General features: G+C 45.5%; 1 protein-coding gene across 1 annotated transcript in view; it reads right to left on the bottom strand.

Moving 5' to 3' along the window:
* Window positions 1-1,355: 1,355 nt before the first annotated feature.
* The window catches only part of EIF3E (eukaryotic translation initiation factor 3 subunit E), a gene marked incomplete in the record, with an annotated part of 1,040,336 nt that continues 1,014,765 nt past the window's right edge, over window positions 1,356-26,926 (bottom strand). The window contains 1 exon segment of the mRNA XM_044065734.1: window positions 1,356-1,540. Within this exon segment, the coding sequence (XP_043921669.1) occupies window positions 1,499-1,540 (42 nt within the window).

Below are 26,926 nucleotides of genomic sequence, written 5' to 3'. Positions count from 1 at the left end.
CCAAAGAAACTTCCCATTTAGCGAGAAAGAAGAAAGAGAAAAAAATTACCAACAATGGTAAAAATCGAGACTACCTCTGGTAGTGAGGTACAAAACAAGAAAAGGTTACCAGCAATGGTAACAAAAAATATCCATAAATGGGCAGAAACCAAGTGGAAAAACAATAAAAATAGTAAAGGGAGGAGAGGTATACAAAAATGAAAGTTAGATACAACCCACAGCTCGAGAGAGCGCGATTCACATCTGAACCATAATAGTAGCAAATGACATCTGAGGTAATACAACGGCAAGGGGGGCATTATGGGTAAGGGGAGGAACTAGAGAGTCAGATCCAAGAGTCTGCAAGAAAAGAGGCACAGTAAAACCCGAAATCAGATCAGATACCCATACGTTGAGGAATGAAAATAGATGGCATCAGATCACTCTGTTTTGCATGGTAAGTGAAATACCCTTCAATTACGACTTTAAATCTATGTGTCAAAAGCTTTGTACCAAACTGTATATAAATATCTGTTTAAAAAATGACTTGTTTCTTTGCTTGACAGGAAGAGTAGACTGCACCCCAACACTCCTGGTGTCTAAACATATTAATGTACAGGTTAACACCACCTCTATGCTAAAGAGACAGCTGATATGCTGAATATTTCCCCTTCATTCTGAAGCTGTGAAGCTTCAAAGTTAATATAGTCACACTTAAGGATGTGGAAGGTGGGGGACCCACAGTCACCATGCAGAATCATCTTTTCAATGTACTCTTGTAATAATATGTTTCTGCTGTCTGTAGTCAACCATTTAACACTTACAATAGATGACAGAGTGGCTCACCTTACACAGTTATAAGGCTCATATTTATTTCACAGTTACAGAAGTAACAAGGTACTGGAATTTATGTACACCCAGAAGGCTACCAGAAAAATCAAAAGTGCATCGACAAAAGCTCCTTTCTGGCGGTGCTTCCTTGCTGAAATTTACAGGTCTTCATTTGACACTGCTTTTAAAGACTGTTACACTATAATAACAGCAATATCTACATAAAGGCAGAGTGACTGGTCTCTAAATGAACAATGGGGTCATTAAAGAGGAAAAATTAAAGGTCAATAATATCTTTTTAGTAGCTTTGGTTGTCCAAGTCCTTGAAACAGCAAAAATCTTCTGAAGAGATGGTGTGTATTACACCACTGAGACGGTTAAGGACAGTGCTGCACCATTGCCACTGTGTGTTATGGAAGATTACAGTGGGTGAGTTGCTCTTTGCTAAAACAGATTTTAAGAGCTAAAGTATCCCTTGCATACAATAATACACTGTAATAAGACCACTAGTAGACATCAGTTTTGGAATGAACAAATTAAAGACATGAGAAGCAAAATCTTCATTTTATTTAGCTGTTTGTTGAAAAGACTTCCCTCATTATCCATAATAATAAGACCAAGAGTCATATTTGTATTATGTTCAATGCTTCACTGTCATAAAACGTGTGTGGTCCTCTCCAGCAAAGGCTCAATACAATCCTGTATCCTGAACTGCCCAGTTAGGTGCAGCCTGAAATTACAAAAATTGAAACTCCATTAGTAAAAAGATTCTATAATAGCAACAAAAATCAGCAATGCATGGCACTACAAGCTGTAGAAATCAAAAACAGTTCTTTTAAGCACACCAGTGCTACTATTTAAAAAGTGACCAAAACCAGTATATACATACAGTAAACTTTTCACAGTAAGTATGAACTGAGAACATCTACCTAATGTCACTCATACAGATTTGCTTATACAGGCAGTAAAAAAACTAAACTTCAGTGTGAGAGGAAATACACACAAGGCGTGCTATTAAATGGGGAAATAAATCATTCAGCTAACAGTGAATTTAATGGAATTCATTGCCACGTCAGTAATAAACTGAATTAAGGTCACCTAAATCAACTTGACTTTTAGAAGCCAAGAATGAGCATGTCTGATTGGGAACAGGCTCACGTGATCAATTTTTTTAACTTGGGGCGAGCTTTGAACTCGCCTCCCTGTGCAAGAGGCTTAACTCAGTAATACTAAAAAAGTACAGTGGTATAAAATTTTACCATAACAGTAGATGTCATTTTCATATAGTACTCATCACTTCTGTGATCCCCTGCCAAGGGTAGCCCAACATCCAGACAGGATACCAAAGCCTTTATTACTTAGGCAGTGTTGTACATCATATGCATGCTCCCCACGCAAATGTAGGGCATAAAGGTAGCCTACATACGCTCCCAACTCGGAGCTGAAGTGCCCCAGGAGAACTAGGACCACCAGTACATCCAGAAAAATGAAGGAATGGAGAAAAGAGCCTCTGAGCCAGAAGAAAACACTACCTATGCAAAAAGAAAAGAAAACAGATAGGGGATGGGAGAGAGGGAGTGAATGCTGCAACAGTGAAAAGAAGGACATCTATTGTTATGGTAAGATTTTACTCAACTGTACTATGTCCTTCCATATCACTGTTGTAGTATTTATCACCTCTGGGAGAGTATAAAAGCTACAGGGAAGGTAGGGAGGAGGAAGGCAAGGACGAGCTCTCCACAAACCCATGCAGGATAGCCTTGGCAAAACCTGCCCTGACCTTGGAAATGACATCCAATTTGTAAAGTTTTGTGAATATGTGAACCAAAGACCAAGCAGCAGCTTCAAGGATGGAGCTGGTGTCCAAACCTTGGAAGAAAGCCCCCAAGGAAGCCACTGCTCTAGTAGAATGAGTCCTCACAGAAGCAAACAACTGCAAAAATAAAAAGGATAACAAAAAGAAATGGCCTTGGAAATCTAGGAAAAGCTGAATTGCTTACAAACTGCCAAACCCAACATCCTGGTATGAAAAGAAAGAAAAAGCTGATCAGATTTACGAAAGGCATTTGTTTTGATCAAGTAATATGAGCCATCTATACAAATCCAAAGTATGAAGAATCTTCCCACTAGCAGGTTGCGGAAAGGGGGGAAAAAGAAAGAAGCTGGACAGACTGGGGACAGCTCATTAACCACCTTGGGCACAAAAGAAGGATTCATGCAAACAGAAACCCAGTCTCTATGAAACAAAAAACTGTAAGGACTGCCCCTCAATGCCTGTAGTTCAGATATCCTTCTAACAGAGGTCAAAGCAACTAATAAAACAGTCCTCCAGGTATGTTGCAAAGGAGCAGCAGCAGCAGGCTCAAAAGGAGCCCGAGTCAGCTTTTCAGGGGCAAAAATTAAGATCCCAAGAAGGAACGGGCTTTCTTGGAGGTCTAATATGAAGGATGCCTTTAAGAAACTGCCTGACCTCAAACCTAGAGGGGAAAGTTGCAGATGGACAGAAAAGGCTGACAAGTGAGTTTTCACTGAAGAATATGCCCAGTCAGCATGCAGTAAGCTCACACAAGTAAGAAAGTACAGTTGTGTACACTTACCATAAATGTAGATATTAGAATGTATTCACTGTTACAGTCATCACATTTGGGTTATCTGCCCGCAGGTAGCCCTCAGCCGGCCTGAACACCAGAGTCTTGGGATTTCTGCGTCGGATGCTGTCGCTTCTTCAAAAACGTCAGTTCGTCAGGGGTATAAAACATGCAGCTGATGCCATTACATCAGTTTTTCTTGCCCCAGATGTCAAGTGCCCCAAAAATATGAAGCAATTATATGGTGTGGAACACCCCCAGCAAAAAGCAAATACACACAGTATAACATATGCCAAACCAAAAAGGATAGTTGAAAGCAAAGACAATCAGGGGGCTGGAGGGAGGGTAACCAGGACTGCAACAGTGAATACACTCGAACATCTACATTTATGGTAAGTGTACACAACTGTACTATGTTCTTCGTGTTTCACTGTTGCAGTCATCACATTTGGGTTGATTCCCAAAGCTAAGGAAGGATGGAGGTAGATTAAGAAGCATTAGGGCTGGCAATCAGGCCCTGTAAGACTGCTGTGGCAAATCCAGCTCTGGATTTAGAAAAGATAGGCAAGTGGTAATGCTTGGTAAAAGTGTGTACCGAGCTCCAGGTTGCAGCTTCCAGGATGTCCCTGGTAGGGACTCCTCTGAGAAATGCAGTAGAGGTAGATGTAGCCCTAGGGGAATGTGTTCTTATCTACTGTGGGGTAGGTTTTCCATGGTGCCTGTAGCAGAAATGGATGCACTGTGCTATCCATTTAGATATGGTTTGCTTTGAAATGGCCTTCCCCTCTGCCCCTGCAGCAAAGCTGACTAGCAGCTGGTCAGATTTTCTGAGAGGCTTAGTCCTGTTCAAATAGAATCTAAGCTGTCTGTGCACATCTAGAGAATATAGTATCCTTTCCCCTTTATTTTGAGGATTAGGGAAAAAAGTAGGCAAATGAATGGACTGGTTTAAAGCCATACTAGACACCACCTTGGGCATAAAAGATGGGTTAGTCCTGAGGGAAACCCTGTCCGCATGGAAGATAATGAAGGGTTCCACTGCCATAAGGGCCTGCAGTTCAGACACACTTCTTGCTGAAGTGATGGCTAGAAGTAAAGCTGTTTTCAATAAGAGGAATTTCAACTCTGCTGTAGCAGCCGGTTCAAATGGGGGGGGGGTGTAGTTTTTCCAATACAAAGTTATGGTCCCAGGCTGGAGTGGGAATTCTCCTGGGGGGGGGGGGTTACATTTTTGGCCCCTCTAAGGAACTGTTTTACCAGAGGATGAAAGAAGAGGGGTGGCTCAGTATTATAATGAGGTGAGATGGCAGAGGCATGAATCTTAATTGAAGACAAGGATAGGCCCTTGTGGAGCATTTCTGTTAAGTAATCTAGTACATGAGGTAAGCTGGGCACAGTTGTGGCCATCCCTTGAGACTGGCTCCAGGAACAGTATCTTTTCCACTTTTCTGAATAGGATTTTCTAGTACTAGGCCTCCTTGCCTCAAGAATGACATCCAGCACCTGCTTACTGAGGGTTGCTAGAGGTGAGTTCTGGGAATTAGCCAGGCTGCAAGGTTCAGGGTCTGAAGCTGAGGGTGCAGAATTTGGCCCCCCCTGCTGGGACAGCAGGGAAGGGGTCTGAGGCAGGTGCCATGGTTGTAGCACTGTCAGACTGCGCAGAGGAGGATACCAGCGCTGGTGTGGCCAGTCTGGTGTAATCAAGATTGTCCTTGGCTTGTCCTGCTTGATCTTTAGTAGAACCTTTGAGAGGAGAGGCATAGGGGGGCACAGGCATAGACTGAGAGGTTTTCCCAGGAAAAGGACAGGGCATCCACCTTCCAAGCTTGGCTGTGGGGAGTTCTGGTGCAGTATCTGTTCAATTGATAGTTCTGAGGGGAAGCAAACAGGTCCATCTCTGGTGTCCCCCCCCATTTGTTCCCCAAAGTTTGAATATTTTGGGTTCCAGTTTCTATTCGTGTGGGTCCATGAGATTTCAGTGAATTTAGTTTGCCTGGCAGGAACTGAGCCTGTAGGTGCACTTGGTTGCTCAAGGCTGTGTTCCACAGAGCCATGGCTAGTCTGCAGAGTGGGTAGGAATGTGTTCCCCCCTGCTTGTTTATGTACCACATAACTGTGCTGTTGTCTGTCTTTACCAATAGTTGTCCTGGAAGAATAAGGCCTTTGAAGGCTGTCAGAGCATTCTGTACAGCTAACATTTCTTTTTGATTGATATGCGGGTGCATATGCTTTGGGTTCCATTTGCCCTGAATGCACTGCCATGCCATGTGAGCCCCCCCCATGCATAGTCTGATGCGTCTGTTAGAGTTTGGGCGGCAAGGGGTAGAGTGAAAGAGTCCCTTGTGGTTACAGGCCTCTGCCCACCAAAGGAAATTACAGTTGTGACCACTTACCATAAATGTAGATGTTCGAGTGTATTTACTGTTGCAGCCATCACATTTGTGTTATCTACCTGCATGTAGCCCTCAACCGGCCTGAATACCAGAGTCTTCGGATTTCTGCGTCGGATGCTTTCTCTTCTTCCATGATGTCAGGTCATCAGGGGTATAAAAAGTACAGTTTTGTACCTACCATAAATGTAGATGTTCGAGTGCTAATACAGCTGGAGTCATAACAGATGGGTTCTCCTGCCGTCAGGCGGGTCCTCGGTCGGCCGAATTCCAAAGTCTAGGTCCGGCGTCGGTTGTCGTCGCTTCTTCCCTGACGTCAGAGCGACAGGGGTATAAAGGAACCAGCCGACGCCATTTTCTTCGGTTTTTCTTGCCCCAGATGTCAGGTGCCCCCAGAAGGAAGGCAATACATAAATTTGTGTAATAATGCAGTGCAATATAATAAAAATACAGTAGTTGCAAGCAAATACATCATAAATGAATACCCCAATCAGGTTGTATGAGGATGAGTTAGCCTATAGGTCTGTCCCAAGAGGGGAAGGAGGGAGGGAAACCTGGACTGCAGCTGTATTAGCACTCGAACATCTACATTTATGGTAGGTACAAAACTGTACTATGTTCATCGTGCATACAGCTGCACTCATAACAGATGGGTAGAATCCCAAAGCTAAGAAAGGGGTGGTAGGCACTAGGTGGAACTCGGAGGAGCCAAAATGCCCTGCAAGACTGCAGTGGCAAAGCCTGCTCTAGATTTGGAGTATAATGGTAGGTTGTAGTGCTTGGAGAAGGTATGCACAGAACTCCAAGTGGCTGCTTCCAAAATATCCTTGGTAGGAAGGCTGCAGAGGTGGCTGTGGCCCTGGTGGAATGAGTTCTAATGCCTGTAGGCACAGTTTTGCCATAAAAGGAATAGCAAAAACATATGCAGTGGGCTATCCATTTTGAGATTGTCTGTTTGGAAATTGGCTTTCCTTGAGCTCCTACCGCATAGGACACAAAGAGCTGTTCTGATTTTCTGAAAGGCTTTGTTCTGTCCAAATAATAACGCAGTTGTCTGTGGATGTCCAAGGAATGTAGTAATCTCTCCCCTTTGTTTTGAGGATTTGGATAAAAAGTAGGTAAATGTATGGCCTGGTTTAAAGCTACCCTGGATACCACTTTAGGCATAAAGGACGGGTTGGTTCGTAAGGAAACTCTGTCCTGATGGAAGATGATAAAAGGTTGGACAGCCATGAGAGCCTGTAGTTCTGAAACTCTACGAGCTGAGGTGATAGCCAAAAGGAAAGCTGTTTTCCAGGACAAATATTGCAAATCTGATGAGGCAGCTGGCTCAAAGGGAGGCAAGGTCAGTTTTTCCAGAATGAAATTAAGATCCCAAGCAGGTATTGGTTGTTTCCTTGGAGGTCTTAAATTCTTAGCCACTCTGAGGAACTGTCTTAAGAGAGGGTAAGAGAATAAAGGTGGATCAGTGTTGTATTCTGCAGATATGGCTGAGGCATGGATTTTGATGGAGGAGAATGAAAGTCCACTGCTTAGCAGCTCAGCCAAATATTGTAGTATTTGAGGTAAATTCAGTTTTCCAGGATCCTGGCCCTTTTTCTCATTCCAGACACAGAACCGTTTCCATTTTGCGGAGTAAGCTTTTCTAGTTGATGGCCTTCTGGCCTCCAAAATGACATCCTGCACCTCCTTGGAGAGTAGGGCCTGTTGTGATGCTAAGGAATCTTCCATGCGGCTTGAATGAGTGTTCTTAGCTGGCTGTGAAGAGTTTTGAAGCTGTGCTGAGTCAGAAGAAGAGGCATTAGAGGCAGGGTCCATGGTGGGGAATGCGTCAGGCTCCTCAGGAGTGGGTACAAGTGTTGCCTTGGCCAGTCCGGAGCAATGAGAATCATCTTTGGTCTGTCTGCTTTGGTTTTCAATAGAACTTTGGGCAGCAGAGGAAGAGGTGGGAAGGCATAAACTGTCACTGATGCCCAACTGAAAGAGAGAGCGTCCACTCTCCAGGCCTTTGGATGGAAAATCCTTGAGCAGAATTTTGTCAATTGATGATTTTTGTGGGAGGCAAAGAGATCTATGTCTGGCCTTCCCCATTCTTGGATTATTTCTGTAAAAACTTTTGTATGCAATTTCCATTCGTGTGGATCTGTCATATTCCTGCTTAGGTTGTCTGCCAGCGTGTTTTCCTTGCCTGGCAAGTACTGTGCTTGTAGTTCCATTTGTAAGTCCATGGCCATGTTCCAGAGTGACATGGCCAGTCTGCATAGGGGGTAAGAATGTGTGCCTCCTTGTTTGTTTATGTACCACATAACTGTGGCGTTGTCCATTCTTATCAATAGCTGACCTGGTTGTAGAAGGTCCTTGAAAGCTATAATAGCATTTATTACTGCTAGCATTTCCTTTTGATTGATGTGAAGGTGCTTTTGTTTTTGGGACCATTTGCCCTGAATGCACCGATCTGACATGTGCGCCCCCCAGGCGTAGTTCGAGGCGTCTGTTGTGATGACTTGATTTGCTTGAGGCTTGCTGAATGGAAGACCTGTGTTTGTTTGACATGCTTGAGCCCACCACAGAAATTCCTTTTGCAGACATGGAATTAGTGGTATTATTGTTTCCAAACTGTGGCTGTGTTGAGACCATATGTTTTTCAGGTACCATTGTAGTTTCCTCATATGCAGCTTTGCACATGGGATTAGTAAGATGCAAGATGCCATGAATCCCAGAGCCTGCAGGATTTTCCTTGCAGTCAGCCTGGTGCAAATTGTTAGTGTTCTGAAGTATTGAATTAGATGCCCCTGCTTCTCTGGCGTGAGGTAGGCCATCTGGGTGTTTGTGTCCAAATTGGCACCCAGGAAAATTATCTTCCGAGAGGGTATTAGCCTTGATTTCTTTTTGTTGAATGTGTATCCCAGAGAGTTCAACAACATTATTACATAAGCCCGATGTTTCAGAAGAATGTGCTTGCTGTCCGCTTGGATCAGGCAGTCGTCCAAATAGGGGTATATTTGTATCCCTTGAAGTCTGCAGTAGGCAATTACTGATGCCAGGCATTTCGTGAATACTCTGGGCGCAGTAGATAAGCCAAAGGGCAATGCAGAGAATTGATAATGAGTTGAACCTGCAAGAAATCTGAGGTACCTTCTGCAATTTTGTCTGATTGGGACATGCAGGTATGCCTCCTTGAGGTCCAATGTTACCAGCCAAGACTCCTTGCCCAGCATGGGAAGAAGTTGCTGTAGAGTGAGCATCTTGAATTTTGGTACGAGTAGAAATGTGTTTAGGATGGATAGGTCCAAAATAGGTCTCCAGTCTTTTCCCTTCCTTGGTACCAGAAATAGCCTGGAATAAAAACCTTGACCTTGTTCGTTTGTAGGTACCTCTTGAATAGCTTTCATGTGCATGAGATCTGTAATTTGCTTTTGTGCCTCTGCCCTTTGATTGTGAGGCAGGTTTGGCATGCCTCTCATTTTTGGAAGGGTGTGAAAATGGAATTTGTAGCCTCTGTTTATAATGTCCAGGATCCATTTGTCCTTTGTGACAATATGCCAATTTTTTGAAAATAATGCCAGCTTTCCTCCTAAGGGGGCTGCCATTTGAGACTTGGTTGGCATGCAAAGGGGAAAGTCATTGGGTTTGCTTTCTGAAAGATTGCGAGTTATCCTCACCACCTCTTTGTGTAGGAGCTTGCCATTGTCTGCCTCTAAACGATCCTTGGGATTGTCCTCTGCCCCTTGGGTGCCTGTATCTGCCTCTTTGGGGTCTGTCCGTGGCAGGAAAGGACCAGTTTTTGGAAGGCCAATTTCTACTAAAACGTGGGGGTTGTACCTGTAGAAAATCTTTCACAGTTTGCATTGATTTAGCCTTTTCCTCCATTTTCCTCAATACCTCCTCAGCATTAGCACCAAATAGTACATTCTTTTGAAGAGGGGTGTCTAGTAATTTAGCTTTGACATGATCAGGCAAGGCTTGTTCCTTGAGCCAGGCATGCCTACGTATGACTGATCCTGTAACAGCAGCTCGACATGAGGCCTCTAGAGCATCAAAACCACATTGTAAGGTATGCTTACCCACTTGTTCTGCACTATGCATCAAATCCTGCAACTCCTTCAAGACTGGTTGTTCAGGTTGTGACATTTTACTTTTCAATTGTGATAACAAAAACTGTTGGTATTTTAGTATATGAAACTGACAGTTTAAGGCCCTCATGGTTAAGGTAGCCGAGGTATATACCTTTTCCCCCCACCTTTCTAAGGATCTGGAATCTCTCTCGGAAGGTAATGGGTTTTTAGCAATGGAGGCCTTAACTCCCTTGGGGCCCTGTGAGATGGTTTCTGGGTCAGCAGCATGGCTTTTGTATAGAAATTGGTGTGAGTCAGGAACCCTGTGGTACCTGTCAGGCTTAACTGGAGCTGGAGGTAGAGAGTCCGGGTTAAGGCAGGCCTCCGAGTAAACATCATCTAGGATGTCCAAGACAGGAGGTATAGCCAGAGGCCTGTGCTGAGGTAGCAAGAGAAATTCCCTAAGCCTTTTCTTGGAATCTGAATAATCTTGGCCTTCCCAGTGGAAGTGTTCCCTTAAGGTATGCAAAGTTTCCCCAAATGAGTAATCCTCAGGGGGGATACAGAAGGAATGGACTCCTCCGCATCAGAGTCTTCAAAAGGGGAGCAAGAATGTTCCTTATCATCAGAGTGCTCTGAACTAATGGAGCCCTGATCAGAGGAGGGGGAATCTTCCTCCACTCTGGGCCTTTTGTCCGGTGGGGGCGGAGAACCTCTGATAAGAGTAATTAAATCCTCAGCCATTTTAAGCATCTGTTTCTTAGGCATGGGGCCTGGAGATGGGCCCTGTGTAGCTGGTCTCTTAGAGTGCATGGATGCTTTAGACTTAGTGAAAGCCTTGATGGAGAAAGAAGAGGAAGGTCTGAAGACAGCTTGAGTGGAGGTGGACCTGTCCACATTCTGAGTTTCAACGCCAAGAGTAGCTTCGGTATCTGTAGTCGGGGTGTGGGCCGAGGAGCCTGCGACCTCGGGCACAAGAGACACCGTCAAAGAAGTGTCGTTGGTAGTCAGGGGCTGCGTAAGCGCCTCGCTGAGAACCGGACCACGTGTAGTCGGCTTTGGCGTGGTGTCTGTAGAGGCCGCGGACCTCGTGTGTCGGTCCTTATCTTTGCGTTTTTTAGACAAAACTGGAGTCGGAGTACCCGACGACATAATATAGTTAAATGCTTTTCCAAAATAATGCTGGGTGAACTCCGCCCGACGCTTAATAGTGCGTTTGTTGAATGTAGCACAAAAGCGACAGACCGAGACATCGTGGTCTGGAACTAAACAAGGTCTTCTTGCCTCCAGAATGACATCCAGCACCTGCTTACTGAGGGATGATAAAGGAGAGCTCAAGGACTTAGCCAGGCTGCAAGGTTCAGGGTTTGAAGCGGAGGGTGCAGAATCTGGCCCGCCTGCTGGGAGAGCAGGGAAGGGGTCTGTGGCAGGTGCCATGGTTGCAGCAGTGTCATACTGCGCAAGCGGGGGTACCAGTGCTGGCGTGGCCAGTCTGGTGCAATCAGTATTGTCCTTGGCTTGTCCTGTTTGATCTCTGGTAGAACCTTCGAGAGGTGAGGCAGAGGGGGAAAAGGCATAAACCGAGAGGCGATCCCAGGTAAAGGACAGGACATCCACTTTCCAAGCTTGACTGTGGGGAGTTCTTGTGCAGAGTTTGTTCAACTGTAGTTCTGAGGGGAGGCAAACAGGTCTACCTCTGCAGTCCCTCATTTGTTCCTCAAAAGGTTGAATATTTTGGGTTCTAGTTTCCATTTGTGTGGGTCCATGAGATTTCTGCTTAAGTCGTCTGCCAGTGAATTTAGTTTGCCTGGCAGGAATTTAGCTTGTAGGTGTACTTAGTAGCTCAAGGGTGTGTTCCACAGAGCCATGGCTAGTCTGCAGAGAGGGTACGAGTAGGTTCCCCCTGCTTGTTTATGTACCACATAACTGTGGTGTTGTCTGTCTTTACCAATAGTTGTCTGTACAGCTAACATTTCTTTTTGACTGATATGCAGGTGCATCTGTCTCTGGTTTCATTTGCCCTGAATGTACTGCCCTGCCATGTGAGCCCCCCATGCATAGTTTGATGAGTCTGTTGTTAGGGTTTGGGTGGCAGGGGGGTAGAGTGAACGGGAGTCCCTTGTTGTGGTAGCAGGCCTCTGCCCACCAAAGGAACTCTGCCTTCATACAAGGAATGATATAAATCATTGTTTCCAGGTCCTGAGAATGTTGACACCATAGGCTTTTTAGATACCATTGGCGTTTTCTCATTTGCAGTCTTGCATATGGAACTAGTAGAATGCAAGAGGCCATGAACCCCAGGGCTTGCAGTATTTTCCTTGCAGATAGCTGGGGTTTTATGGCCAATAGTTTGAAGTAGGTTGTCAAATAAACTTGTTTCTCTGGAGTGAGGAATGCCATCTGGGAAGTTCTGTTCAAGCTTGCTCCCAGGAAGACAATCCTGGATTAGAGAGGTCTGGGATAGGATGCCAGGAGTTGTCTTTTCTGGGTACTAGAAAAAGTCTTGAATAAAAACCTTGTCCCCACTGTTCTGCTGAGACAGGTTGAATAGCCCTGATACTGAGGAGAGAGAGAACCTGCTGTTGGGCCTCCGCCCATTGATTTGGGTGTAGGTCTGGCCAACCATTTGATGTTGGCAGTGTGTGGAAGTGGAATCTGTATCCTTGGGAAACTATGTTCAAAACCCATTTGTCCTGGGTAATGAGTTCCCAGTTTTTTGCATGCAGGGCAAGCTTTCCTCCTAAGGCAGCAGGTAGTTGAGCAGGGCTTGGAAGGGTTAAGGTGAATTCTGTAGGGGGGTGGCTTACTACTCCCTGCTTTGGAAGTGGGAGTCTCCCACTGCTTAGGTCTGTGCGTAACCTGAGACTGTAGCCTAGGTGGTCTGCTGTTCCTGGGTTTGGACTGAGAAGGCCTGGAAGGGACTGGAAAGGACCAGTTCTTTGAAGGCCAATGTCTACTGAATTTGGGAGGCTGTACTTGTAGGAAATCTTTAACAGTTTGCATAGATTTAGCTTTTTCCTCCATCCTTTTGAGGACTTCTTCTGCTTTGTTGCCAAAAAGGCAGTCTTGGTTTAAGGGAGCATCCAGTAATTTATTTTTAACATGATCTGGCAGGTTTTATTTCTTAAGTCAAGCATGCCTTCTAAGAAGGTTTTGGCGAAACCTGTTTGATTTATGCAGGGGTATTTTTGCCCCATGTTTATTAACATTAAAACATTTATACAACAGAACTTGTGCTGGCTTATGTGTTTTGCTTTTTGAAAGGCTAGATTCCAAGAAAGCATCATCTACAATGTCCAGAACAGGAGGGATAGCTAAAGGCCTGTGTTGAAGAAAGAGAAGAATTCCCTAAGCCTCTTTTTGGAGTCAGAGTAATCCTGGCTTTCCCAGCGGAAATGCTCCCTAAGAGTGTACAAGGTTTCACCAAAAGAAAAATCTTCTGGAGGTGAACCAGAGAGAATGGAATCCTCTGCATCAGAATCCTCATAGGTTTGTAAAGGCAAATCCTGGTAATCAGAAGAAATAGAAGTATCACATTCCTGATCAGAAGAATCAGAAGGAAAATCAGTTCTAGGTCTCAGAGGGGGAAGGCTGGCTTCCCCTAATTAAGGTAATAAGGACTTCAGCCATTCTAAGCATTTGTTTTTTAGGCATATGGGCCTGAGCATGCAGTTTGGACGCCTGCTTTCTAGGCGTGGTGCAAGTTTTAGGCCTGGATGAAGAAGATGGCGTCGGTTTAATATGCAAGTCTGTAGGCCTGAATTCACCCTCAGAAGCCGGTGCCTGCACAGTGGCTCCGGACCCATCCAAGGTAGAGACATCTGCAGGCCCCATAGTCGAAGAAGCATCTCGCAGCATACCAGACTCCAAATGGGTCTCAGTAGAGGCCTGCAAATCTGAAGTAGCAGGTATCAGGGGCTGCGAAAGCACCAGAGTACCGGCAGACTGGCGACTAGCTTAACAGAAGTGTTGTCGGCAGTTTTGGACCTATGCAGTCCGTCTTTATCCTTACTTTTTTTGGAAGATTGGTAGTTGGATGGCTTACCGAAGCCATTTCGGAATACGTATACTGAGTACCAAAATAATCTGCTGCAAAATAGCCCGACAATGAATAGTTCGGGGGTTGAACAAGGCACAAAACCAACAGCGAGGGACATTGTGGTCTGGGCGTAAGCAAGGAATGCAGTACAAATGAAAATCTTTATGAGGTATTTGCTTTCCACAGGTAAGACAATTGTTAACTTTTACTGATATCGGTTGGAGCAAGAAAAAAGATCCCCAACAGGGTACTTATCTTTTTTAGAAGATTTTGGTTCTGAAACTCGAAAACGAAAATTTCAGGAGTCGGCTGACTGGCACTTACAAACTGCTTCGGGCACCACACGTCAAGAAAGACTGGTGTAATGGCATCGGCTGCAGGTTTTATACCCCTGATGACCTGACGTAATGGAAGAGGAGACAGCATCCGACGTAGGAATCCAAGACTCTGGTATTCAGGCCGGCTGAGGGCTACCTGCAGGCAGATAACCCAAATGTGATGACTGCAACGAAGAACATGTAGATAAGGGCAAATCCTGGTAATCAGAAGGAGCAGAAATATCAGATTCCTGACCAGAAGAATCAGAAAGAAATTCAGTTCTAGGTCTCTTCGAGGGGGGAGGCTGGCTTCCCCCAATTAAGGTAATAAGGTCTTCAGCCATTCTAAGCATTTGTTTTTGAGGCATATGGACCTGAGCGTGTGGTTTGGTCATCTGTTTTCTAGGCATAGTGCGAGTTTTTGACCCGAGGGATTCGGAACTTCTGGATGCACAGTAGCTCCGGACTCATCCAAGGTAGAGACATCCACAGGTTCCATAGTCTAAGCATCATCTTGTGGCATACCGGACTCTGAATGGGTCTCAATAGAGGCCTGCGAATCTGAAGTAGCGGGTATCAGGGGCTGCAAAAGTGCCTCACTGAGTACTGGTGGACTGGCAACTAGCTTAACAGAAGCATCGGCAGTTTTGGACCTATGCGGTCTGTCTCTGTCTTTATCCTTACGTTTTTTTTCAGAAGATAGATAGTTGGATGGCTTAACGAAGTAATTTCGGAGTACTGAGATAGAGTACGAAAGTAATTGGCTGCAAAAATAGCCCGATGACGAATAGTTCAGGGGTTGAATAATGCACAAAACCGACAGCGAGGGACGTGGTGGTCTGGGCCTAAACAGGGGATGCAGTAAGAATAAAAATCTCTATGAGGTATGTGCTTTCCACAGGCAAGACAATATTTAACTTTTACTGACATCGGTTGGAGCAAGAAAAAGGATCCCCAACAGGGTACTTATCTTTTTTGAAGACTTCGGGTCTGAAACTTGAAAATGAAAATTTCAGGAGATGGCCCACCAGCACTTGCGAACTGCTTCTGCTTCGGGCAACGCACGGCAAGAAAGACTGATATAATGGCGTCGGCTGCATGTTTTATACCCCTGATGACCTGATATCATGGAAGAAGAGACAGCAGCCGACGCAGAAATACAAAACTCTGGTATTCAGGCCAGCTGAGGGCTACCAGCAGGCAGATAACCCAAATGTGATGACTGCAACAGTGAAACACGAAGAACATTTCTGCCCTTAGACACGGAAAGATAGGAATTACCGTTTCCAGGTCCTGAGAATGTAGACACCATAGACTTTTTATATACCATTGAAGTTTCCTCATATGCAGTCTTACATATGGAATTAACAGAATTCAAGAGGCCATGAACCCCAGAGCTTGCAGTATTTTCCTTGCAGATGGCTGGGTTTTGGTGGCCAGTAGGTTGAAGTAAGTTGTCAAATAAATTTGCTTCTCTGGAGTAAGGAATGCCATCTGGGAAGTTGTGTTCAAGCTTGCTCCCAGGAAAACAATCTGTTGGCAGGGTACTAGGTGTGATTTCTTTTCGCTGATGGTGTACCCCGGTGAAGTCAGAAGTCTCTTTACAAATGCCAGGTGCTGTAGTAGGAAGTCCTGACTTTCCGCCTGAATCAGGCAATCGTCCAAGTATGGGTAAATCTGAACACTTCTCTGCCTGCAAAAAGCAATGGCTGGAGCTAGGCACTTTGTGAATACCCTAGGCACAGTAGATAAGCCAAAGAGAAGTGCAGAGAACTGATAGTGCACAGAGCCTGCCCTGAAGCAAAGGTATTTCCTGCAAGATTCTCTTATGGGGATGCGCAGGTAAGCTTCTTTTAAGTCTAGGGTTGCCAGCCAGGCATCCTTGGCTAGCATAGGAAGCAGCTGTTGGAGAGTTAGCATTTTGAATTTTGGAACCACCAGAAAGGTGTTGAGAACAGATAAATCCAGGATAGGACGCCAGGAGTTTTCTTTTCTGGGAACCAGGAGCAGTCTTGAATAAAAGTCTTGTCCATTTTGTTCTGCTGGGACAGGATGAATAGCCTTGATGTTGAGGAGAGAAAGTACTTGCTTTTGGGCCTCCGCCCACTGGTTTGGGGGGGAGGTCTGGTCATCCACTTAGGGTTGGGAGTGAGTGGAAGTGGAATCTGTATCCTAGGGAAACAATGTTTAAAACCCATATGTCTTTTTTGTAATATATTCCCAGTATTTTGCATGCAGGGCAAGTTTTCCTCCTAAGTACTTGAGCAAGGCTTGGGGTAGTTAAGGATAAGTCATTGTGCAGGTTTACCATAGGAGGTGGCTTACTACTCCCTGTTTTGGACGTGGGAGCACCCCACTGCTTAGACCTGTGCATAACCTGAGACTGAAGTCTTGGGGGCCTGCTGCCTCTGGGTTTGGACTGAAGGCCTGGAAGGGACCGGAAAGGACCAGTTCTTTGAAGGCCAATGCCTACTGAATCTAGGTGGCTGTACTTGCAAGAAATCTATAACAGTTTGCATAGATTTAGCTTTTTTCTCCATCCTTTTGAGAACAACTTCTGCTTTATTGCCAAATAGGCGCTCTTGGTTTAAGGGTGCATCCAGTAATTTTGCTTTGACATGATCTGGCAAGTTTTGTTCCTTAAGCCAAGCATGCCTTCTAAGAACAGACCCAGTGACAGCAGCCCTACAAGATGCTTCTAAAGCATCAAAACCACACTGCAAATTATGTTTAACAACTTGGTCAGCAGAATGCATTAACTCTTGTAAATCTGTGTGTTCTGCACAGTCAGGAATCAACATCATTTTCTGTTTAATTAGCCCCATAATATGCTGCTGATAGTTTAACATATGAAACTGGCAATTTAAAGCCCTAATGGCCAGTGTAGCAGAGGTGTATATCTTCTTATCCCATCTGTCTAAAGCCCTAGAATCCCTGTCAGAAGGGGTAGGATTCTTGGCAGTAGTACCCTTAATGCCTTTTGGTCCCTGGGAAATGGTCTCTGGATCCGCAGTAGGATTCTTGACTGTGAGAGTCAGGTACTCTATAGTACCGGTCAGGTTTCCTGGGAGCTGGAGGTAAAGTATCCGGGGTAAGGCTGGATTCCAAAAAAACATCATCTACAATCTCCAGAACAGGAGGGATAGCTAGAGGCCTGTGCTGAGGCAGGTTTAAAAATTCCGAGTCTCTTTCCTGAGAAATTCAGTAATTTTGGCTTGAAACAAAGTTGTCGGTTTAATACGAAAATCGGCAAGCCTGAATACACCCTCAGAAGTCGGTGCCTGCACAGCGGCTCCAGACCCATCCAAGGTAGAGACATCCACAAGTTCACAGTCAAAAAAGCATCACATGGCATATTGGACCCCGAAAGGGTCGAAGTAGAGGCCTGCAAATCTGTAGAAGCTGGTATCAGGGGCTGTGGAAGCGTCTGAGTACCGGTGGACTGGCGACTAGCTTAACTGTAGTGTCATCGGCAGTTTTGGACCTATGTGGTCTGTCTCTGTCTTTATCCTTATGTTTTTTCGGAAGATTGGTAGTCGGATGGCTTACCGACGCCATTATGGAGTATGAGATTGAGAGCAAAAGTATTTAGCTACAAAAATTGCCTGACGACGGATAGTTCGGGCATTGAACAAGGCACAAAACCGACAGCGAGGGACATCGTGGTCTGGGCCTAAACAGGTGATGCAGTAAGAATGAAAATCTCTATGAGGTATTTGCTTTCCACAGACAAGACAATTATTAATTTTTTCTGACATTGGTTAGAGCAAGAAAAAAGGATCTGAAACTTGAAAATGAAAATTTCAGGAGTCGGCCGACCGGCACTTGCAAACTGCTTCGGGCACCGATAAGACTGATATGACGACGTCGGCTGCATGTTTTATACCCCTGACAACATGGAAGAAGCGACAGCATCTGACGCAGAAATCCCAAGACTCTGGTATTCAGGCCGGCTGAGGGCTACCTGCAGGCAGATAACCCAAATGTGATGACTGCAACAGTGAAACACGAAGAACATCCAACTGAAAACGGCTCCTGGTGATATTTAAGACACCAAACAGAGAATCTTTTCCATTTGGACACGTATGATTTTTTTGGTACAGTGTATCCTGGCCTCCTGCAGGACCATAAGGACATCCTCAAAAAACTGGTGTTGGAAAGGAATCAAACCCATATCACCCAAAGAGTCAGTTGAAGAGTGGACAGATGAAGGGGAAGGAGAGTTCCTTTGTCCTGTGTGAGATCATCCATATGGTGAGTTAACTTGTGATAACTGTCCCTGGCCAGGTGGAATAAGAGGGTGAAAAAAGTACAGTTGTGTACACTTACCATAAATGTAGATGCTCGAGTGTATTCACTGTTGCAGTCATCACACTTGGGTCATCTTCCAGCAGGTAGCCCTCAGTCGGCCCAAATATGAGACTTAGTATTTCTGCGTCGGTTGCTGTCACTTCAGGACTGACGTCAGGTCGTTAGGGGTATAAAAACAGGCAGCTGATGCCATTACACCAGTTTTTCTTACTCCAAATGTTAGGAGCCCCCGAAAAGGGAGCTAAGTTATGGTGGAAAAAAACACCACCAGTAAAAAGTAAATACCAATAGCCTTGTACAGGGTGATTAAGAGAAATATAGAAGGGGAGAGAGATACAAGGTGGCTGGAGGGGGGAAAACCAGGACTGCAACAGTGAATACACTCGAACATCTACATTTATGGTAGTGTACACAACTGAACTATGTTCTTCGTGTTTCACTGTTGCAGTCATCACACTTGGGTTGATTCCCAAAGCTGAAGAATGGGTGGTGGCAGTCAAGAAGAGTTGGGGCTGGCTAGTATGCCCTGCTGGACTGCTGTTGCAAAACCCGCCCTGTATTTGGAAATGATAGGCAGGTGGTAATGCTTGGTGAAGGTGTGAGAACAGAACTCCACGTAGCAGCTTCCAGAATGTCCCTGGTAGGGACTCCCCTGAAGAATGCTGTAGAGGTTGAAGTTGCCCTAGTGGAATGCGCTCTGACCCCCCAGAGGGGGTGGTTTCCCATGGTGTTTTTAACAGAAATGGATACAGTGTGCTATCCATTTGGAGATGGTTTGTTTTGATATGGCCTTACCCTCAGCCCCTTGTGCAGTTGACTAGTAACTGGTCAGATTTCCTGACAGGCTTAGTCCCATCAAGGTAGAATCTGAGCTGTCTGTGCACGTCTAAAAAGAGTGCAGGATCCTTTCCCCCTTATTTTGAGTATTAGGGAAAAAGGTGGGCAATGGATAGATTGGTTGAGAGCCACACTGGACACCACTTTAGGCATAAAAGTAGGGCAAGTCCTGAGGGAGACCCTGTCAGCATGAAAAATAATGAAGGGTTCCACAGCCGTAAGTGCCTGTAGCTCAGACACTCTTCTGGCTGAAGTGATGGCCAGAAGCAAGGCTCTTTTCCAAGAAAGGCATTTTAACTCTGCTGATGCGGCAGGCTCAAAGGGAGGTAGCGTGAGCTTTTCCAGAAAAAAGTTAAGCTCCCAAGCAGGGGTGCGGGCTCTTCTTGGTGGCTTTAAGTTGTTAGCCCTCTCAGGAACTGTTTGATGAGAGGGTGAGAGAAGAGAGGAGGCCCAGTGCTGTAGTGAGCAGAGATGACAGAGGCATGGATCTTAATGGAAGAGAAGGCTAGGCCTCTGTGGAGTAGGTCTGCTAGGTAATCCAGGATGAGAGGTAAGGAGGGCTGTACTGTGTCTGATCCTTTAGAGTGAATCCAGGAACAATACCTTTTCCACTTATCAGCATAGGATTTCCTTGTACTGGGTCTTCTGGCTTCACAAATGACGTACAGCATCTGCTTGCTTAGGCTGGCTACTGGAGGAGAATTCAAGGAATAAGCCAGGCTGCAAGGTTCAGGGTTTGCAGTTGCGGATGGCAAGATCTGTCCCTCCTGCTGCGCGAGGAGGGTTGGGATCTGGGGTAGGTGCCATGGTGGCACCGGTGCCAGACTGCGCAGTAATGGGTACCAGTGTTGGCATGGCCAGTCTGGGGCAATCAAGATTGCCCTTCGTCCTTCCTGTCTTGAGTAGTACTCTTGTATGAAGAGGCAGAGGGGGAAATGCATATACTGAGAGGTTTACCCACTGGAAAGATAGGGCATCCACTTTCCAGGCCTTGCTATGAGGTACCCTGGTGCAGAATTTGCTGAGCTGATGACTGTAGGGGGAGGCAAATAGGTCCACCATCGGGGTACCTCATTTCTGGGTTAGAAGGCTGAAGGTGTTGAGGTCTAATTGCCACTTCTGTGGGTCTAGGAGATTTCTGCTTAAGTCATCTGCCAGAGAGTTTTGTTTGCATGGCAGGAATTGAGCTTGCAGGTGAATTATGCATAGCCAAGGCAGTGTTCCACAGGGTCATGGCTAGCCTGCAAAGTGGGTAAGAGTGGGTTCCTCCCTGCTTGTTGATGTACCACATCACTGTGGTGTTGTCGGCTTTTATTAGAAAGGGCCCTGATGAGAGTAGGGATCTGAAAGCTATCAGAGCATGGTAAACAGCTAGCATCTCTTTTTGGTTGATGTGCAGATGAATTTGGTTTGGAGTCCAGTGGCCCTGAATGCACCTGCTGTCCAGATGTGCCCCCCCAGGCATAGTCTGATGCATCTGTGGTAAGGGTCTGGGCGGCGTGGGGTTGTTTAAAGGGAAGTCCCTTGTTGTGGTTGCATGCTGCTGCCCACCAAAGAAACTCTGCCCTGAGGCAAGGTATTATAGTTTCTAGGTCCGGAGAATGTTGGCACCAAAGACTTTTTAAAGTACCACTGACGTTTCCTCATATGCAGTCTGGCATATGGAATTAGTAGAATGCAGGAGGCCATGAACCCTACAGCCTGCAGAATTTTCCTTGCGGATAGTTGGGTTTTGGTGGCCATTTGAGTGAAGAGGGCTGTCAGGCCTGTTTTTCTGGAGTAAGGAATGCTATTCTGGGATGCTGTGTCCAAGCTTGCTCCTAGGAATACAATCTTTTGACTGGGGACCAGTTTTGATTTATTTTCGTTGATAGTGTACCCCAGGGAGGTTGGAAGGTCCTTTAGAAATGTCAGGTGCTGCAACAGCTTTTCCTGACTGTCTGCATGACTCAGGCAATCGTCCAAGTAAGGGTATATTTGAATCTTCCACTGTCTGCAATAGGCAATGGCTGCAGACAGGCATTTTGTGAAGACTCTGGGAGCAGTGCATAAGCCAAAGGGAAGTGCAGAGAACTGATCATGCATAGATCCTGCCCTAAAATGTAGATATTTCCTGCAAGAGTCCCTGAAAGGAACATACAGATAAGGCTTCCTTTAGGTCTAGGGTGGCTAACCAGGCATCTTTGGACACCAAAGGGAGAAGCTGCTGTAGAGTGAGCACTTTGTATTTTGGTACCACCAGGACGGTGTTTAGAATGGATAGATCTAAGATTGTCTTTTTTGGGTACCAGGAACAGTCTGGAATAAAAACCTTGGCCTATCTGTTCTGCAGGAACAGGCTAAATTGCCCTTATGGGGAGCAGGGATTGAACTTGGGTTTTGTGCCTCTGCCCACTGGTTTGGCGGAAGGTCTGGGAACCCTTTTGGGGTTGGCAACATGGGGAAATAAAATTTGTACCCCTGGGATACTATGCAGAGGACCCACCGATCATTGGTGATGGAGGTCCAGTTTTTTGCATGGTGGGCTCGTTTTCCTCCTAGGGGCACGAGCAATTGGGCAGACCTGAGGGGTGGAGTTGAGAAGTCATTGTGAATTATTTCTGTAAGGTTTTACAAGTGGAGGTACTCCACTGCTTAGATCTCTGCATACCCTGAGACTGTAATCTGGGGGGGGGGGTCTGTTTCCCCTGCGTCTAGTTTGAGATGGCCTTGAGGGGGCTGGAAAGGACCAATGTTTCGAGGGGCAATGCCTACTGAATCTTGGAGGCTGAACTTGCAAAAATCTTTGACTGGCTGCATAGATGTGCTTTTTCTTCCATCTTTTTTAAAACCTCTTCTGCTTTGGTGCTAAACAGATTATCCTTGTTCAAAGGAGTGTCCAGTAATTTTGATTTGACATGGTCTGGCAAGGTCTGCTCCTTAAGCCAAGCATGCCTTTTAAGTACAGATCCTGTGACTGCTGCCCTGCAAAATGCTTCTACAGTGTCAAACCCACATTGCAGGGTATGCTTGCTGACTTGGCTTGCAGAATGCACAAGCTCCTGTAATTCTTTATTTTCTGCAGTCAGGAAAGGTAGATAATTTTTGCTTAATAGGTTCCATAGTATGTTGCTGGTATTTCAGCATGTGGAACTGGCAATTCAATGCTCTAATGGCGAGAGTTGCAGAGGTGTATACTTTTTTACCCCATCTGTCTAAAGCTCGGGAATCCCTGTCCGAAGGGGTGGGATTCCTAGCAGTAGTTGCTTTTATTCCTTTAGGCCCTTGAGAGATGACCTCAGGGTCAGCAGTAGGATTTCTGAAAAGAAATCTGTGAGAGTCAGGGCTCTATATTACCTGTCTGGTTTCCTTGGAGCAGGGGGTAAAGTATCAGGAGTTGGACTGGATTCCATAAAGACATCATCCACAACATCCAGAACGGGAGGGATAGCCAAGGGTCTGTGCTGTGGTAAATCAAAAAATACCCTCTCTCTCTTTTTGGACTGAGGATAATCCTGGCATTCACAGTGGAAAATCTATCTCAAAGTATGTAGGGTTTCACCAAAAGAAAAAAATCATCTGGACCGGAAGCAGAAGGGATGGCTTCCTCTGCATCTGAATCCTCATAGGCAGACAAAGGCATGGTCTTCATATTCAGAAATCTCAGAGTCGTCTGACTCTTGGTTGGTTAAAGCTGCTAGGGACAGGTCTCTTGTTCTCTTAGCAGGAGAAGGCTGGCTTCCCCTAATCAGCATAATCAGGTCTTCTGCCATTTTAAGCATTTGAGATTGCGGCAAGGAAGCAGGAGCCTGAGTTTGGGTCGTCGTTTTTTTAGGGTTAGCTTATACTCTTGGCCTTAGAAACTCGGTAGTTTTAGAAAGAACTGAAGACGCAAAAGAAGTCGCTGGTTTGTGTTGAATATCGGTAATGCAAAGAACTTCCTCAGAAGCTGGTGCCTGCACAGCGGCTCTGGACCCATCCAAGGTAGAGACATCCGCAGGTTCCATAGTCAAAGAAGAGTCTCACGGCATACTGAACGGACTCTGAACGGGTCTCGGTAGTGGCCTGCGAATCCATCAAAGTGGGCATCAAGGGCTGCGAAAGCACCTCACTGAGTACTGGTGAACTGGCGGCTACCTTAACGGAAGCGTTGTTGGCAGTTTTAGACCTGTGCTGTCTGTCTGTCTTTATCTTACCCTTTTTTCAGAAGATTGGAAGACGGATGGCTTACAAAGCCATTTCGGAATACGGAGATGGAGAACGAAAGTATTTAGCTACAATAAAGGCCAACCGACGAATAGTTCAGGCATTGAACAAAGCACAAAACCGACAGCGAGGTACATCGTGGTCTGAGCCTAAACAGGTGACACAGTAAGAATGGAAATCCCGGTGGTGTATTTGTTTTCCACAGGCGAGACAATTGTTAACTTTTTCTGACATCGGTTAGAGCAAGAAAAAAGGATCCCCAACTGGGTACTTCGCTTTAGAAGACTTCAGGATGATTCAATTCGGAAACAAAAACTCAGGTAGCGGCCGATCGGCACTCGTGCAAACTGCTTCTGCTTCGGGCTCCTCTGCAAGATAGACTGATGTAATTGTATCGGCTGCCTGTTTTTATACCCCTGACGATCGGATGTCAGTGCTGAAGCGACAGCAACCGACACTGAAATACTAAATCTCTGGTATTTGGGCTGACTGAGGGCTACCTGCTGGCAGATAACCCAAGTGTGATGACTGCAACAGTGAAACACGAAGAAAAAGAAGTCATGTACCTACCATAATGTTTCTTGTTAGTTGTCTTAATCTCGTCTTCCTTCTTGCTGTTTGGGTTCAGAGCCGATCCTCGGCTCCGACTCGGCCATCTTCGATAGCTCGAGAGCTGTTTACTGGCTCGAGGCTACTCCTTATCCCAGAATGCCCAGCGTCAGCTACCCAGATCTCGTTTGTGATAGCGCACATTAGACATAGGTAGAGTAACCAGTTACCTAAAAACTGGTTGTCCAATACACCTAAACAAGGAAAGAGTCATAAATTACCTGGCATGTGAAGTAATAAAAGATACTCAGCCAGTGAAAACAAAAGGAACTCCTCCAAATCCTCTAGGTAGGGGAAAGGAGGGAGGGACGCAAGAAGGAAGGCGAGATGAAGACAACTAACATGGAACGTTATGGTAGGTACATAACTTCTTTACGTTAAGTTGTCAATCTTGCCTTCATTCTTGCTGTTTGGGACAGCGTCCTTAGCACCTAAAATCCCAGGTGGCTCATTGGAACAGACTCTTCAGAACAGCAGAACCAAAGGAAGCTCTGCTCCGGAAGACCATATCCACCTTGTAATGAGAGATAAAAGTATGAGGGTTTGCCCAAGTGGCAGCTGCACAGATTGAGTCTATGGGCAACCTAGACTGAAAAAGCTACAGAGATGACTAATGCTCTAGTAGAATGATCTTTTGGTTTAGCTGGTAAGTCTTTATTTCATAACTGATAAATAAAGGCAATAGTATCAGATAACCATCTGGATAAGGTCACCTTAGAAACTGGAAGGCCTTGTTTGTTGAAAGCATAAGAAAGAAATAACTGGTCTGATTTTCTTAGTTCCTTACTTCTATGGAGGTAAAAACGCAATTGTCTGTGCACATCCAACTGGTGGAGCTTGTATTCTGCCTTGTTGCTGTGATCGGGAAAGAAAACTGGGAGATCTATGGATTGATTTAAATTGTTCTCTGAGCAGACTTTAGGAATAAAGGATGGATTGGTCTTCAGAGAAACTCTGTCCTTGGGAAACACCAGGTAAGGAGGACGAACACATAGTGCTTGAAGTTCTGAGACACGTCTAGCTGAAGTGATAGCAACCAGAGAAAGTGTCTTCTGAGAAAGAAATTTTAAGGAACATGATGCTGCCGGTTCAAAGGGAGGCAAAATTAAGGAAGCTAAAACTAAACTGAGATCCCAAGGAGGAGGAGGAGGATCTCTAACTGGGGGTCTAAGAAGAGCTGTTCAGACATTATGCTAGAATTAAACATACCAATATGAAAATTAGAAGTGGCAGCTAGCTGTACTCTAATGGCAGCGGAAGCCGCACCAGACTGAAAAAGTTGTGCTAGAAATTCAAGAGTTTCATGGACTGGGGCTGAGAAAGGATCCAAATTTCTAGAATCTGCCCAGTAAGAAAACAGTTTCCATTTACTAGCATATGTTTTCCTCGTAGTAGACTTGTGTGAGGAAACAATAATATCACGGACTGCTGGGGAGATACTGGAAAGCCTGGCTAAGGTTGGAAGTGGAGTAACCAAGGTGTGAGCTGGAGAGTTTGAAGAGATTGGTGCAACCCGCCTGATTGATGAATCAGAAGATCTGGAACCGGGTCCAGAATCCACGGTTGATCCAGAAAGTGCAGGTGCAGAAACGGGAACCATATCTGTCCAGGCCAATATGGGGCAATGAGGATCATTTTGTAACCCAACGATTTTGCTTTTTGTATGAGTCTTGGCATTAGGGAAAAAGGGGGAAAAGCATAAAGGAGTCCCTGAGGCCAATCGTGGACTAGAGCACCTCTGGGTATATGACCTGGAAGAGGAAGTAGAGAGAAGTAGCTGCTGCATTTGTTGTTGAGAGGAGTGGCAAACAGATCGCAGCAAGGCTGTCCCCATTTGCGGAAGACAAGATCCACAACTTCCTGATTCAGACACCACTTGTGAGGCATGAGGATAGCTCTGCTGAGCCTGTCCGCTATGACGTTGGATTTCCCAGGGATGTGCTTTGCTATCAGAAAACGTTGGGAGGAAATCGCCCATTGCCACAGTCTGAGTGGTTCTGGACACAAGGAGTAAGACCTGGTCCCGCCCTGTTTGTTGATGTACCACACCACTGACATGTTGTCCGTTTGGATTGCAATGGTCCCGGAAGGAAGTGAGTTTTGAAGGGCTTGCAACGCTAGGTGCACCGCTCTCATTTCTAGGACACTGATATGCAGATGGTAACTCGCGAGGTTGCCAAGTGCCTTGGACTGTCCTGTCTAGATAATGCCCCCCCCCCCCCCATCAGGGAGGCGTCTGTGGTCACTGTGGCTACCGGAGGGGGTTGTATGAAAGGTCTGCCCTGAATTACTAGTGAGGAGACCATCCACAAAGAAAGGTGTCTTTTGCATGTTTCTGTGATCAGGATCATGCGAGACATGGGTAGCTCCTGGAAAGACCACTGCGTGAAAAGAAGCCACTGAAGGATTCTCATGTGGAAACGCGCTAATGGGACAAGAAGAATGGAGCCTACAGCTTGGAGAACATATCTGACTTGAATCCTTTTGCTCTGCATTAGAATTAACACTTGTTGATGAATAGTGGAAACTCTTTCCTGTGGTAATCTTGCAAAATTTCTTTTGTGTTTAATTCTGCTCCTATGTATGTGACAGACTAACAGGGCAACAAGGCAGATTTTTCAAACTTTACTGTGATGCCTAGTTGAGTGCATGATGTAATTGTATAATCCCATGCCTCTAAGAGTGGATGCCTGGTGGTAGCAGTCGGGAGCCAGTCATCTAGATAGGGAAACACCTGGAATCCTTAATGCCTCAGGTGAGCCATGACTACTGCCATACACTTGGT

Source organism: Protopterus annectens, chromosome 3.part0, assembly GCF_019279795.1.
Source record: "Protopterus annectens isolate FY-2018-M chromosome 3.part0, PAN1.0, whole genome shotgun sequence".
In the NCBI taxonomy this organism is placed as follows: Eukaryota; Metazoa; Chordata; order Ceratodontiformes; family Protopteridae; genus Protopterus; species Protopterus annectens.
This window is presented reverse-complemented; position numbering and strand designations above follow the sequence as displayed.